The sequence below is a fragment of the Chinchilla lanigera genome, unplaced genomic scaffold (genome assembly GCF_000276665.1).
Source record: "Chinchilla lanigera isolate Chin_1 unplaced genomic scaffold, ChiLan1.0 scaffold00029, whole genome shotgun sequence".
Classification (NCBI taxonomy): Eukaryota; Metazoa; Chordata; class Mammalia; order Rodentia; family Chinchillidae; genus Chinchilla; species Chinchilla lanigera.
In genome coordinates, this window is record NW_004955430.1 from 6,835,338 (window position 1) to 6,849,200 (window position 13,863).

The window sequence follows — 13,863 nt, forward strand, 5'->3', positions numbered from 1 at the left end:
GGCGGCAGCGGGGGCGGGGGCGGGACCGGACCCCCAGGCGCCCGAGCGCCGATCGGAGCGGACTCCGGCAGGTGGCCTCGCTTCCCTCGCCGCCTGGGTCTCCCAGAACACTAGGAAGGGAGGGGCGGGGGGTCCCCGAAGGCGTCCTCAGCTTCCCAAGCCCGACTCGGCGGAGGTCACTGCGTCGGAGCTGGGGTGCCGCAGCCGGCCCCGGTCTCCCTCGCCCCGGCCGAAAACGCGCCTCCCGGAGGGACAGGTATCCGCGGGAGGAGTACGGCGACACTCGCGGCCGGAGTGGCTTACGTTGTCCCCCTAGCGGCCGAGGGCCAGAGCGTGCCCGTGGGAGCCCCCGCCATCGCTGAAGGCGAATCCGGGACGAGGGGGCCAGGTTTTGCCGGAGCCCCATTGTCGTTGCCTGGAGGTGACGAGGAGGAAGAGCCGCTCGCTAGCTGCGGAGCGAAGCCCTGGGCGCCCAGCGGGTTCTGGGTGACCGCGGGTCCGTGGGTGTTGCTGAGCCCGGGGGAGCAGGGCCAGCTGTGGCCTGTGTCACACGCAGAAACGTGGGAACCCAAGACTCTTCTGCGTTTATTCACTCATCCACAGATAAACACCTGCTGCCCCAGGAACTCGTGAAATCAGGAGTGCAGGAGGATCTAGACCGTGGTTACTGGGCTGTCCCGAAAGTGCGGCTCTAATGCTAAAAACCAAATTCTATGGCTTGCTTTCTGTGCATTTTAGGTGCTTGATCAAATTTAACATGCAGGGTAGGGCTGTGCGGGCCCCACTTCTCCGGTGAAGAAACTGAAGCTTACAGTGTTTAAGCCGCCCCGCACTCAGCGGAGAGACCCAGGAGATGACGCTCGGGCCCATTTGCCAGCCCAAGGTGCCCGGGTCCAGAGAAGCAGCGGAAGCCGGGCTCTGAGGGGGCCCAGCCGGGGAGGAGGTGGAGAGCTCCCCGCCGGGATGCAGGTCTTGGAGTCGGGGCCCCATGAGCAGCACGCAGTATCCAGAACGCGCTCTGGCCTGCTGGGACTTTCTGCTCCGCCACCCCTGCCCGCCGCTGCGCTGCTGGGCCTGACCTCGGTGCTGGGTGGCCTCTTCCTGGCCTACAGCCCGCATTTTGGGCCAGAAATCAAGCATGTTGAGCAAACTGACTTTCATCGCAACAGCTGCAGCTTCATTCCACGACAGTGTCAAGAATGCTCCTTGACCTGAGAGTGACGGGTCAAGGTTCCCACTTAGCGAACAGCAATGATCCTGTCAGCGTTCCCTGTTTCCAAGGCGTCCAGACCCATAGTCCTCAGCGTTTCCCCGCAAAAAACCCTTGTATTACTCTCTACCGCCGCCACTGTGTGAAAGAGCGATACTGCAGCCAGCCACGTTCGTTAAATAATTAAGATCAGTTAAGTATCAAGCAAGGGGTTTCCACTCTCCCGTGCCCAGCGCTCAGCAGGCACCGCCACCCTCAAGGTTCTACCCAGGGAGCCCCCTCCAAGAAGCTTTCTTCCTACTGGATTCAATTGCTCGCTTGTTGCAGGTGTGCAGGATGCCGTACACTGTGCTGGGCGCTGGGGAACGGTGGTGACAGGTAGGAGGCACAATCTAGGCCCACGCAGAGCTCAGGAGGGAGGCAGACCCCTCAGTGGGCAAGTGGGGAGCAAGACACCCGGAAGGAACACCCGCCAGGCAGAGGGGGGCCTCCCGCTGGAGGAGCGCCTGGGCTGAGCCCTGACAAGGAGGGAACCAGCCAGGGGAAAGTGGAAGCCCAGGAGCAGGACAGCACAGCCACAGTGCGGGAGGTCCACAGAGAGGGCGGGTCAGGAGAGCAAGCGCCGGGCCTTGGTGGCCAAGGAGAGAATCAGCCGTAAGCCCAGAAGGGTTCCGGCAGCAGCATGGCAGAACGGGAGCTGAGGCCCAGGGACATCACAATGGCTGAGTAAGCAACGGATGCAACGGGTGCGTCTCCTGTACACAGCCGAAAGCAGTGTGTCTTCTCCCTACTAAAGGCAAACACCTTGACTTCCTGTTTTATAATTCAGGGTTTCCAGAAACTGGAGCACAGCTGCGCATGGGGCATGCAGACTGGCAGCACATCGGGTTTATGCCCCAGGGTTTACAGGGCTCCCCCGCAGCTGGCTTGGGGAAGGGAGGAGGGCTCAACTCCTGGACTCGTTGGGAGTCTGGTGGAGGAAGAGAGGACGCAGACCAAGGGTCTGGGGTGGAGGAGAGCATAGGCAGGAAGCAAGGTGAAGAGACAGAAGACACCAAGGGTCAGCCACCTCTTCTCCCTGAAGTAGTTGCTTCTTGAATTCAGCTGTTCTTCCTAACTCTGCAAGATGGGATAGAGCGGGACGGGGCGGCCGCTTCACTCAGTCCTTATTTGGGAGATCTGCGGTGTCTGTGGGAGACCCCGCGTGGAGGAGGGGCAGGGGATGAGCTCTGGCTGAGAGCGGACAGGGAAGCAGCACGGAGGGGCATGACAGGGCAAGGGCAAGACGCGGAGACCCCGGGCCGGCCTCCGCGCGCCTGCTGCACTTGAACACTTGCTGCGTTTACTGTGTGTGATCATGCATTTACCACCCTCTGACCATGTAATACCTCATTAAAACACGTTAAATATACCAACGGGGATAAAGATAAGATTAAAACCCACGCACAGGCACACTGCGCTTATGTCCTTTTGCATCTGACACTTTGTGAGGCTCTTGCTTCGTCTTAAGCAACTCGGCAGCATGAGTGTTAAAGGCTGCTGCGGGGGGTGAATGTGCCATCTTCTTGTAATTAATCCCTCTGACAATTGATCCCTGTTGGCGCTTGTTTTGCTTCTCGTTTCTCAGTGTCAGGGTAACGTGTGGTGGTGAAAATCTTTGCACAATAAACTTGGACACACGTTTCTGGTCACCTCCTAAAGATGAAAACCCTAGACATGGACTTCCAGGAAGAGACCCTGGGCCTCTGCTGGTAGCGGTGCTCTGCACTGACCGACCCGCCCCACCCGTTCTTGACATCTGAAGGCAAATGGCGCAGCCCTAGCTTGGTGTGGTCCTCACGCAGGGAACGAGTGAGGTGCTGGCCTTCGTGTTCTGGCCTAATCACAACGCTCTGCAAGCGTTTCTCTCAGGAGAAACCCTGAGACTGAGCTTGAGCGGTGGAGCGGAGTACAGAGACTGTGGGGTCGAAGACGACCAGGTCCCCGTCCTCCCCAGCCTGTCCTGGAGGCCGATTGTCACTTGAGGACACAGCCTGTGAGGAGGCTGAGGTGAGCGTGGTGGTGGTGCACCAGTCACTCAGCGCACACCGGTGTCAGTGACAGGAGGAGCTGGCACGAGCCAACCCCACGTCTGCAGAGATCTGTCATCCGGCTGCAGATGGCACACAGCACACGGGCACAGTGACCTCGAGAGGAGCCGTCCAGGGGGAAACGTGCGGTAGCCTAGCAACCTCGCGGGGATCCTAGTACATGGACGGAGCCTTATCTCAATTCGCAGTTTGAAATCTTTCTTCCTTTACTGTTAACTGCTTATCTGATGACAGCTAAGACGAACTTTTTTTGTTGTGGTTTTTTTTTTTTGTTTTTTTTTGAGACAGGCTCTCGCTATGCAGTTCAGGTTGGCCTTGAGCTCACTTTGTAGCCCAGGCTCCTCTTGAACTTGTAACAGTCCTCCTGCCTCAGCTTCCCAAGTGCTGGGATTACAGGCATGTGCCACCATGCCTGGCTTTGAAGACCAACATAAATATTTCTGGGCACCTGCCATGCGTGAGGCCCTGAGCAATCACCCTCTGCCTATTTTACCCTCACAGGACTAGAGAGAAAAGGGGACTTGCCCCAGGGACTGCTTAGTGGGAGGGCTGGGGCCACAAGCTGGTTAAAGGGGCAGTGTCCAAATCTGCCCAAATGGGAGGCCTGCCCACCAAGAAAGGCCATTTTAGTCAGCAAGCAGGTGTGTCTGCCCTGTACTCATACAAGCTGAGATAAAGGAGAGCCTGGAGAGCCAGGCATGGTGGCACACACCTGTAATCCTAGCACTCAGGAGGATCGTCCCAAATTCAAGGCCAGCCTAGGCTACCTGGTGAGTTCAGGACCAGTCTAGACCACCTCAGGAGATCCTGTCTCAAAGAAAATGAAAAACCAAATGCACTCGGAGATACACGTCAAGACCTCAATTATGGGGTGGACACTGGTCAGGGAAGGTTTCACAGCAAAGGAGGGACAGAGGCCCAGAGACGTGAAGGTGTTCCAGGCAAGAGAAACACAAAAGCCGTGGCCAGGAACACAGCAATGAGGAATCTCCAAACAGGCTGCTATGGTCAGAAGGAGGAAAAGGGACCGAGCACACGGCCATGTAAGAACCTGGCCTTCATCTCCAGGGCCACCAGTGGCTTCAAGCAAGCAGGACATCTAAGCGGGGACACATCTTCCCCAGCTGCCTTGCTGGAAGGAGCTCCCCAGGGCTACCCAGGAGTTCAGCCCAGGTCGCAGGGCCGCAGGCAGACATTAGCAGGGAAATCTCGCCTAACTGCAGCCTTTAGCCGGTCTCCTAGAGGCCACATCCCCACAGGCATGGGGCTCACTTCGGCCCGGCTCTGGGCTCGGATCACCTGGCCTCACGTCCAAGCCTTAATCCAGCTGGGGAAACTATGTTCCAGGTCACAGAGACAATGCAGACGGAGATCCGAGTTCAGGATGACAAGCTCGAAGCCCCAGCTGAAGCACGACGCTCATGTGTAAAATGTAAAGTGGTGCAGTGTCCCCTCTAAGAAGAGGCCAGCGCGACAGCTCACTGCTCCTGGCCATTTGCATTTTGACCGCTTGCCAAAGGCCAAGGCACTGTTTGTGTCATCTCCCACTCCGCCCTCTCCCCAGGTTGCCCGCCTGTCCTCCCGAGGGGGAGAGGGAGGACGGGGAGGCTCGGGGAGGAGCTGAGAAGTCATTTGTTGGGGAACCACATGCCCTGGACAGCAAAGACGGAGTTTGTTTTCTCCTCCTGCTACCTGCTTAGCTCACCACCTGCGGCTTCTTACTCAACTATCGCAGAATGACAGTGTTCCCAGTTAAAGCTTCCAAGAGGAAGTTGGTCTTTGCTCCCTTTAGGTTAGCGTTTCTAGAGGAGGAGGGTACAGCTCAATGGTGGGCCATATGCTTACCACACACAAGGCCCTGTGTTCAACCTTCGGGACCACAAATATAGTTGGCATCTCTGAACAAAGCAAAACCAGTTGCAAGGCCCCCCCTCACCTGAGATGTCAGGGTCTGCAAGAACCCACTTTCTCTTTTTGGTTTTGTTTCCTCTGAGAGAGACTTACTATGTAGTTCAGGCTAGCCTTGAATTCAGTATGTAGCCTAGGCTGGCTTCAAACTCAGCAATCCTCCTGTCTCAGCTTCCTGAGCACTGGGTTTACAGGTGTGCACCAGCATGCCTGACCCAGGCTCTACTTTCTAACACTGCAGTAACAATTAGGGCTTCTTATGTTATCCAAGAGGGTTTTTCTCTGGGTATGGCTACAAAGACTACAACCCCAGGATTCAGAAGGCTGAGGCAGTAGGATCAGGCAGTAGTAAGTTCAAGACCAGCCTGAACTACATAATAAGACCCTGCTTCAAAACACAAACAGAAGAATTTCCCCCACCACCCACTTTATGTTTGACCAAACATTTTCAGGGCCACCTCTGTCCGGATGGCCAGACCTTCACTGAGAGGCCCGGGAACTCTGGCGCTGGCCAGCCCCACTGGGAACAGAGCGGTGAGGACCCACTGCGTAAGTGGGGAGGCGTACCTGTGCAGATAAACGAGCTCATGCACATAAAGCACTTGATACTCAGACGTCGGCTCCTAAAATAATGAGAAATGCCAGAGACCATGACAAAGAGATCAGTGAATGAAATGACAAGCAATATCTTGGGTAAATATGAACAGGGGAAGAAAGGATGAGAAACAAGAACTTGTCAGAATTTCTCCATCTCCCTCTCGAAAAGGTGTTTTTTTTTTTTTTGCGGGGGGCGTATGTGTGGTACTGGGGATTGAACCCAGGACCTTCACGCTGAGCTACATCTCCAGCCCCATTTTTATTTTGAGATGGGTCTAAGTCACTGAGCTGCCTAGGCTGGACTCAAATGTGTGATCCTCTTGTCTCAGCCTCCCAGTATGTCGGGATTCCAAGTCTGTGCCACCACAACTAGCTATAAAGCTGTTCTTTAACCACTCCCTTGGTTTCCCTTCGCTCCCAGAAGAGGACAAGATGCAAGACCTTAGCACATAACAATCTCAGGGGAGTGTAACAAACAAGAAAAAGCCTGGGCCTCATGACACACACCTATAATCCCAGCACTCGGGAGGCAGAGGCAGGAGAACTGCTGCGAGTTTGAGACCAGCCTGGACTACAAAGTGAGCTCAAGGCCATCCTGAACTTCAGTGAGACCTTGAAAGAGAGGGGAGGAGAAAGGGGAGAGAGAGGAGAGAGATGAGAGAGAAGAGAGGAGAGGAGAGAGAGAGAAAGAAAAATCTTATGTTCCTAAATCTCAAATTAGACCACATTCCTTTTGAGCAACAGCCAAAGGGCTTGTATTGTGTCTTTACTATTTCTTAATGCCTATGGTTGTGTCTTGAACACCTATCATTTTCTGAGCACTGACATGTGTCACTTACAGTGCTAGTCTTTTGTTTTGGAGACAGGGTCTTGCTTGGTAGTCCAGGCTGGCCTTGAACTCACTCTATTACCTAGGCTGGCCTCAGATTTGCTGCAATTCTCCTGCCTCGGCCCCCCAGGTGCTGAGATTACAGGCATGCGCCACAACACCCAGCAATTCTAGCAATACTTTAGACTTAACCACACTTTATTTTGGTACTGGGAATCGAATGCAGGACCTCGTGCTTGCCAAGCAGGCACTTGTGCCACTGAGTTCTATCCTTGGCACCAGTTTAATTCACCACCCTTAGAAAAGAGCATGGGACCCATTTTACTGATGGGCAACCAAGGGGCAGTGTCTTCAGTGTCTTATCGTCACAGGTCAGAGTCAGCAGCAGGGCTGGAAACCTACCCTGCAGCTGACAGGCGCCAAGACGTGACCCTGCAGAGCAAGGAGCAGAGAAGGTGGGGGGCGGCCCAGCAGGACGAGTAGACGTGCTTTCTCTACCGTGTGTGGCTCCCACATTTCTGTGTCGTTTTGCAGATTTCGGTAAAGTCCATTTGTTCTGAGAACCAAATTTCGTCCATCTATAAGTAACCCTGTCACTGCAGAGAGGCCTCTGGACACCACACAGGTCCCAGGTCACAAGTAAGTGGCTCAGGGCAGCAGGGCTCTCTACCTCTCTCAGCAGAGAAATACTGGCCACCCTCTTCTAGACCCAAGGCCGAGCCCTCTGACGGCTGTACCAGAACCCCGGGCAGGAAACAGGACAGATGTTTAAATAAGAAACAGCGACAGTCTTAAAACACTTTATTTGATGCAGAAATTCTAAAGTACAAAACCATTTTGCAAATGTCGGCCGTGGTTTACTATCATCTATTTACAGAGTTATGCACAAATCACACATTACTAACACTTTCAACGTAAAAGTACAGCACACGGCTACCGTCTGTCAGGGCTCACTCTTCCACCCAGTGCCACCAAGGACAGACTTAAAAATGAAACGAAAACAAGGACACCAGTAACCACGGTGTCCCCAGGCTTCCCCCAGGGATGAAAAAGCAGGGAGCTTCCACACTGAAAATTTTGTTAACTAATAGTGAAAATCTAAGTGACTTCTTCTCTACATGAACACATTTGGTTTTTACAGAAGCTTTTGCTGCTGTCGAGACTCATGGTTTGTTCCTGGGAGAAAACAAAACAAAAACCAGAATTCTTCCTAACACAAACACATGAATGATATCCAATGGAATTTTTTTTGCCTACATAGGGGAGCAGCCACATTTGTCTACTTCTGGCACAAACGGGGCTGCTCCTTGGAACCTTCTTGACTGAATTTTACATGGTATAAACATCACACAGGAATGCCTGCTTTCAGGTTTGATTGTGCAAAAGACAGCACCTGGCCAACTGAGCGCCGTGGCCCCGGCCCGTCGGCACACAGTAAAGGTCCTGAGGTGCCTTCCGGTCCACGAGGATCCTCGGGAAGGAACCGAAGGGCAGGAGAGAAGACAGCTGGCCAGAACTGCCCAGAGGTTCTCACTGGGGGACCCAACATGTGTGCGAATTCTCCCCCAAACAGCAACGGAGAGGCGGTGCATCGCAACTGCTGCTGTCACTCGCCAGTGGTTAAATCTAAGCAACAATATCATGAATCTCAAAATAAAAATTTTACATATCTCTAGATATGCAAATATATAATCCCAAACTGGAAGAATGGGGTAGCTGCCACTCAGAAGGAAAGAGCTGGTCTTGCATATCCTGAAGTTTCAGGATGACGTTAAACACACCAGGGGTAAGCACCAAGTATCTGCCATCGGGAGGGAAAATACACCTCCGGATAGGACAGGACCATCTGGGTTGGGGCGGGGGGAGGGTGTCTACGACACATATGGCTACCTAATGATTCTCACAGCTAAGTGATACAGCATCTTTAAGAAGTACGGCTGTGTTTCCACCTCATAAGGGAAGCCAGGCACACAGGAATCTCCCTGTAGTCCCAGCCGGAGCTTGGCTGTCACAGGCACCAGTGTGAGCAAGGCACTGATGTCTCTCTCCGGGCACCTAAACTGAGTGTGAAGCTGAGAAACAACAGAACAGGGAAAATTATGAAGCCCCTGGAAAGTAAGAGCCGTGAAGAATGGAGAAGTGGGTGGGGTTATTTACCACTGAAATCAAAACTCCAGCGGGATGACCTCACCGTGGTTTTCCAACGCACAGAAGGTGACCAGCTGTTCTTTCTCTACTACACCCCAAACAAAAGCAAGCTGGTTTGAATTTCTAGAAGGAAGATACACAAAGAGCTATCTGATCAGCAGAGCAGGTTACAAAATCTCCTTTACTGAATGAAAATCCAGAATCTCATCCACAGCCACACGCCGGGGCCAATTTCAGGCACAGCTCCCACCACCGAGGGAGGAACATGCCAGCGCCACACTTGTATTCTGAGATCAGAATCAAAGCTATTGGCTTACAGTCTGAGTTCCCTTTATTTATTTTCACCCTGCGCCTTGACAGGTGATACGGCAGGGGTGACCTACCACGCACAGGGACTCCTGCTACGGCCACGTTGGGAAAAGCTTTTCTGTGTCTACCGTGTCTTACCTCCAAAACATCAACTCACAGGTCATTTAAGAGAGAAGATAATGTAAACTCCTGGCCCGAGTAGAAGTACATTTTCAGCCTTATTTCCCAAAATGTCTCTTTCCCTAAGTAGGTCTTGGCCTAAGCTCGAATGTACAGGCCATCTTGAAAAATAATTATGTCAAGAGCTAAGCTATAAGATAAGGCCCTAGGCCACAGGCTGTGGCGTTCCAACTATTATTTTTTTATATCAGGAGAATCTAAAATTGACTCTGAAACTAGCACCTAACTTGGCTGTTTTTTAAAACATCACATTATGTATTGTAAACAGGTACTAATAAAAATTAAAACAGACATCACAAAACGTAAGAGAAGCAATCAAAACACTCCAAATACATTCCAGAATCACATGAAATTTCTTTGAAGGAGACATAAACAACCGGTGGCTGGCTGCATGGGGATATAGCCCCATTTCCTGAAGGTACCACATCTGAAACGACTGTAGACCAGCTTTGACTGCAGATCTTTTCAAGCTGGGGTCACAAACTGGCAGCCACTGGGCTGAATTTGGTCCGTCTCTCTGTTCTGCTGGTTCTGAATGTGTCTTAAATATTTTTAAAATTTAGTTGCCAATATTTAAAATAAAAACTTTCAGCTTCTGTTAAGAAATGGGTCTATCAGGAAATAATCAGTGTACGGCCACGCTGACTGCTATGGCGGGCGCTTGCAAGACGCAAAGGCACTCTTCGGTCTGCCACGGTCCCCCCACACCCTACTGTCCCTGACAGTGAGAAGGGGTTGCACTGCTGTCTGTCACCACAGTTGTTCCCCTTACACCTGGCTACCCCAGCGGCCCCCAAAGGCAAAGGATGTGCTAACAGCACAGAAAAGCCAAGGGATCTTCACACGATCTTCACCTGCCTCTCCAGTAAGACAGCGTAACTTCTCTCTTCAGGAAAATGTTGTGGTGGCATGGGGCTGCGGGATTGTCTTTCTTTTGGGAGGAAGTTGTGTCATTTCTTCATCCAGAATAAAATAGATCTTTTCCCTTTTTGTTTCTTTTAAAAGAAAAATAGTCAATGCTGGGGAAAAAAAACCTCTCAAAATCATGGCATGCTACATTATTAAAGGAATGTTACCTGTACATTCCTGTTTATTTGCACGTAAATCAGGGGACCTGAGACTATGGGTCAGTAAAGAACAAAATCCAAACACTGTATTGCTTGGAATAGTAAGACTGAACTTTGATGAACATACATGAACTTAGGTATCTCTAACTCGCTATACACTTATTGCAATGATACGACGTTGCTAAAGACTTTTTTTTTTTAACTTCCGGACTGGGACTGTCTTCAATTAATACTAACACGTCAAAAGAACTTTCCTTATGACCCAGTCTCATTTTTGACTCAAAATACTGTATCACCTAGTGGCGTATGAACCCAAATACCTGGGCTTGCACTGGAGTGACTTCCGATTCTTTCTGGGGATCCGTGTGCCTCCAAGGCCCAAGTGTCAGAGCTCTAGAAAGCTCCTGCACCCCATATGCCTGGGCGGCTCCCTCAAGGGAGTCTGCCACTCGCAGCCAGCTTTTCAGAGAAGAGCACACCTCACCTGGGCTTTAACTGCCTCCATCACTTCCCAAGGAAGCTGACAGCGTCAGATGTGAAATCCTTCCCGGGAAAGACTGCAGGAAAGAGAAAAGCTCACTCCTTGCCTTCGCCTCAGGGCTTTCCTGGAGCCCCGCCACACTGACCCACACTGACCCTCGCTAACTGTTTCCTCTCACACCGAGGCCCTTCTCTGAAACCACTGCTCTAAGCTAATTCTTGGTTCCCCACTACCTAAAGCCTGTACTTGGCAGAGCCTTTTTTAAATTCCATCTTATCACGTCCACCATCTGTGACATTTTGTGAGTAAAAAATGCAGCTGTGCTTGGGACCGATGTTTTGCCTTCATCTCCAAGACAACTATTTCCACTCCCAGTACAATGGGGCAAAGCAGGAAGTCGGACTTCATGTATTCTGAGTGAGGCAACTCTGCCGCACTTTCACCGCCTGACCTTTGAGTTTGCTGATCAGATACACTGATACTTCAAAATAAGAATCCACACTCTAAATCCAACCTTAAGCATCACCTTCAGCATCTGTCCCTGCCATTTTCCTAACACGTGAACCCATGTAGTAAGCGCTCTGCCCGCGCCTTGGGAACCCAGTGAATGCTCCTCCTCCTGGTCCTGCAGGCTGTGTCCGGAGACTCTTCCTCACAGCTGCCTGCTGTCGCATGAAAAGGTGAGTATCCATCCTACAAGCAGCACCTACTGGTTCCTTTGGGAGCACCAAACAACTCTTAGACTCAGTAAGAAACCTCTGATGTCCCCAGTGAAGTCCGGTACGTTAGCAAGTTCAGACCCAGCCATCTCTTTCACAGACTGTGAGCGGAGGATGAAGCCAGCGCACCGTCTTCTGTGGGCAGGAGACTGCACTTTTGGAGAGCACGGTGACAACAGGAACTGGCGCCTCTGCCAACACGCCTGCGTTTCGGGGAGACAGCCTTCCATCCCCCCGTCCTCCCTCAGAGCAGCTGCAGGAAACTCGACTCCAGAGAACAGACGAGCACGTTCTTCTCCCAAAGGCTGCCAGCTGCCTTTACAGAACAGGGAGTAGGGGATCTGCATCCAAAATACACACAACCTCTTCTTCCCAGTACGAGCGCAAGCTCTGCCCTTCCCCACCTGCTCAGCATGTGCTCGGAGGCGAAAGCCCTGTCACCCCGTTCACCCCACCTTGAGATGTTCTTCTGCATCTCTCTTAATGTTGGTTCTCACTGATGAGAGTGAAAACTGGATCGAATGCTGAGAAAACAGGCTGCTAAAACCCAACAGCACCCATAAAAGAGCGGGGGAGCGCCGGGGATACAGCTCAGCGGCACAAGCGCCTGCCTGGCAAGTACAAGGTCCTGAGTTTGAGTCCCAGTACAAAACAAAACAAAACAAAAAAAATCCATAAAAAAGGGAGGAGGAAGATACTCACACGTGCTCCAGGGCTTCCACACAGGAGACTAAGACATCACTACACACAGGTTAAACAAGCAGAATATGGACAAATGTTATCCCTTTGGAGACAAATTTGTTAAAAAAAAAAAAAAAGCTTTCATAAAAATAGAGCATCTCCTTTGATGATAGTTCCCTCCTTTCTACCATCTTAGAAAGACGCCTGTCGTCAGGCAGGACCAGTTCAGCAGACTACTGGCCGCCTCCTCCATTCGCTGGTGCCTTCTAACGTTCAGGACACAGCTTTAGGCCACCAGGCAACGGAAGCACAACTGCAACTTCCAATAACATGGCCCGGCTGGGAAACAGTCTCTTAAAATAAACTTCCAGACACCGTCACCTGAGCTGCAGCACAGGAAATGTAACCCAGGGAAACCTGATAGGCAGCTCGGGGCCCCGCACGCTGCCCGCTCAGCCCGAGGGAAAGCTGAGACGGGACAGCAGAGATGCCCTGCCCGCTGGGCCGCCCACCTCGGCCAGCTGAGTCACTGAGTAATACGTACAGACCTGTTTAGAAAGGTATACTGAATAATCAGCCCTCTCTTGACCCTCGACTGAAAGCTTATTTAATACGTGTAGCGCTGTAAGCGCCACCAACGAAATCAGACAGAAACACATCTATAATACAACACGGACTCTGGCGAGACTGACACTTGATTTCTGTGGCTATAATGACATTGAGAAGTGGTTTTTCCACACAGCATTCCAAACCAAAATAGCCAACAGTACACAGGCGAAGTATGCAGAGCTCAATAGTCTGAATGGTCAGTGCAGGTATTTTCTGTTTCTTCGGTTCCTCCTACCTGCCAACACAGGCTTTTTTTTGGTCTTTTTGAGTCAGGATTTCACTATGCAGTTCAGGCTGGCCTCAGACTCACAGGGATCCTCCTGCCTCAGCCTCCCATGTGTTGGGATTACAGGTGTGTGCCACCATGCTTCACCAGAACAGGCTCTGATACAAGGACTGGCCTAACCCAGAAAGCTGCTGTTGGACCTCACACACACCTTCCAGAGGTCTGTATATGGTTCTGAAAAACTGGAGAATTTGCCAAGATAGCTGGTAGAGAGCTAGGGCTGGGGGACCAAGCACTGGCCAGAATTCCGCTCTAAATATCCTGGGAGGAGTACTCAGCTCCAGGTAGGTGACGCAACCACAGAGACGAGCTGGAGAACCAGAGAGGGGTGGCAGCTAAAGTGGCAATGCTTAGGCTCCTCTGTTCTGTTACGACGGGGCGACCACGTGGAGCTCATCAGCGTAGCTGTGGCAACCAAGTTCTGCTTTGCACACCCCAGAGGCAAGGAGCTGAGTTGGAAGGGTGGGAAGATCCTCCTCACCTACGGAGAGAAGACAGGAAGAGCACACAGTCATTGCTTCTCACCGGGCCAGACACTAAGCCAGCGTGAACTTGGGCTTCGCACACATGAGGCGGGCATCCAAACCAGCTCACGGTATGGAACCCCATGCTCTCAACAGGTCCTACCTCCCCACCTTCCCGGAGGCCCAGGGTTGGACGCGTGGCTCCACTGAATCCCAGGCACAGAGGACACGGCTGAGACCGTATGCTGCCAGAGCTCCCTGGGGAAGCGGACCCTCCTACAAGAG

The 13,863-nt window shown here is 52.1% G+C and overlaps 2 protein-coding genes across 2 annotated transcripts in view; both read right to left on the reverse strand.

The window, feature by feature from the left end:
• Arhgef3 (Rho guanine nucleotide exchange factor (GEF) 3) overlaps positions 1 to 2,660 on the reverse strand; it is a gene marked incomplete in the record, with an annotated part of 322,049 nt that extends 319,389 nt beyond the window's left edge. The window contains 1 exon segment of the mRNA XM_013515653.1: positions 1 to 2,660. Coding sequence (XP_013371107.1) covers positions 1 to 406 — 406 coding nt within the window.
• A 4,758-nt stretch (positions 2,661 to 7,418) lies between these two features.
• Il17rd (interleukin 17 receptor D) overlaps positions 7,419 to 13,863 on the reverse strand; it is a gene marked incomplete at its 5' end in the record, with an annotated part of 30,440 nt that continues 23,995 nt past the window's right edge. Inside the window, 1 exon segment of the mRNA XM_013515704.1 lies at positions 7,419 to 13,595. Coding sequence (XP_013371158.1) covers positions 13,483 to 13,595 — 113 coding nt within the window.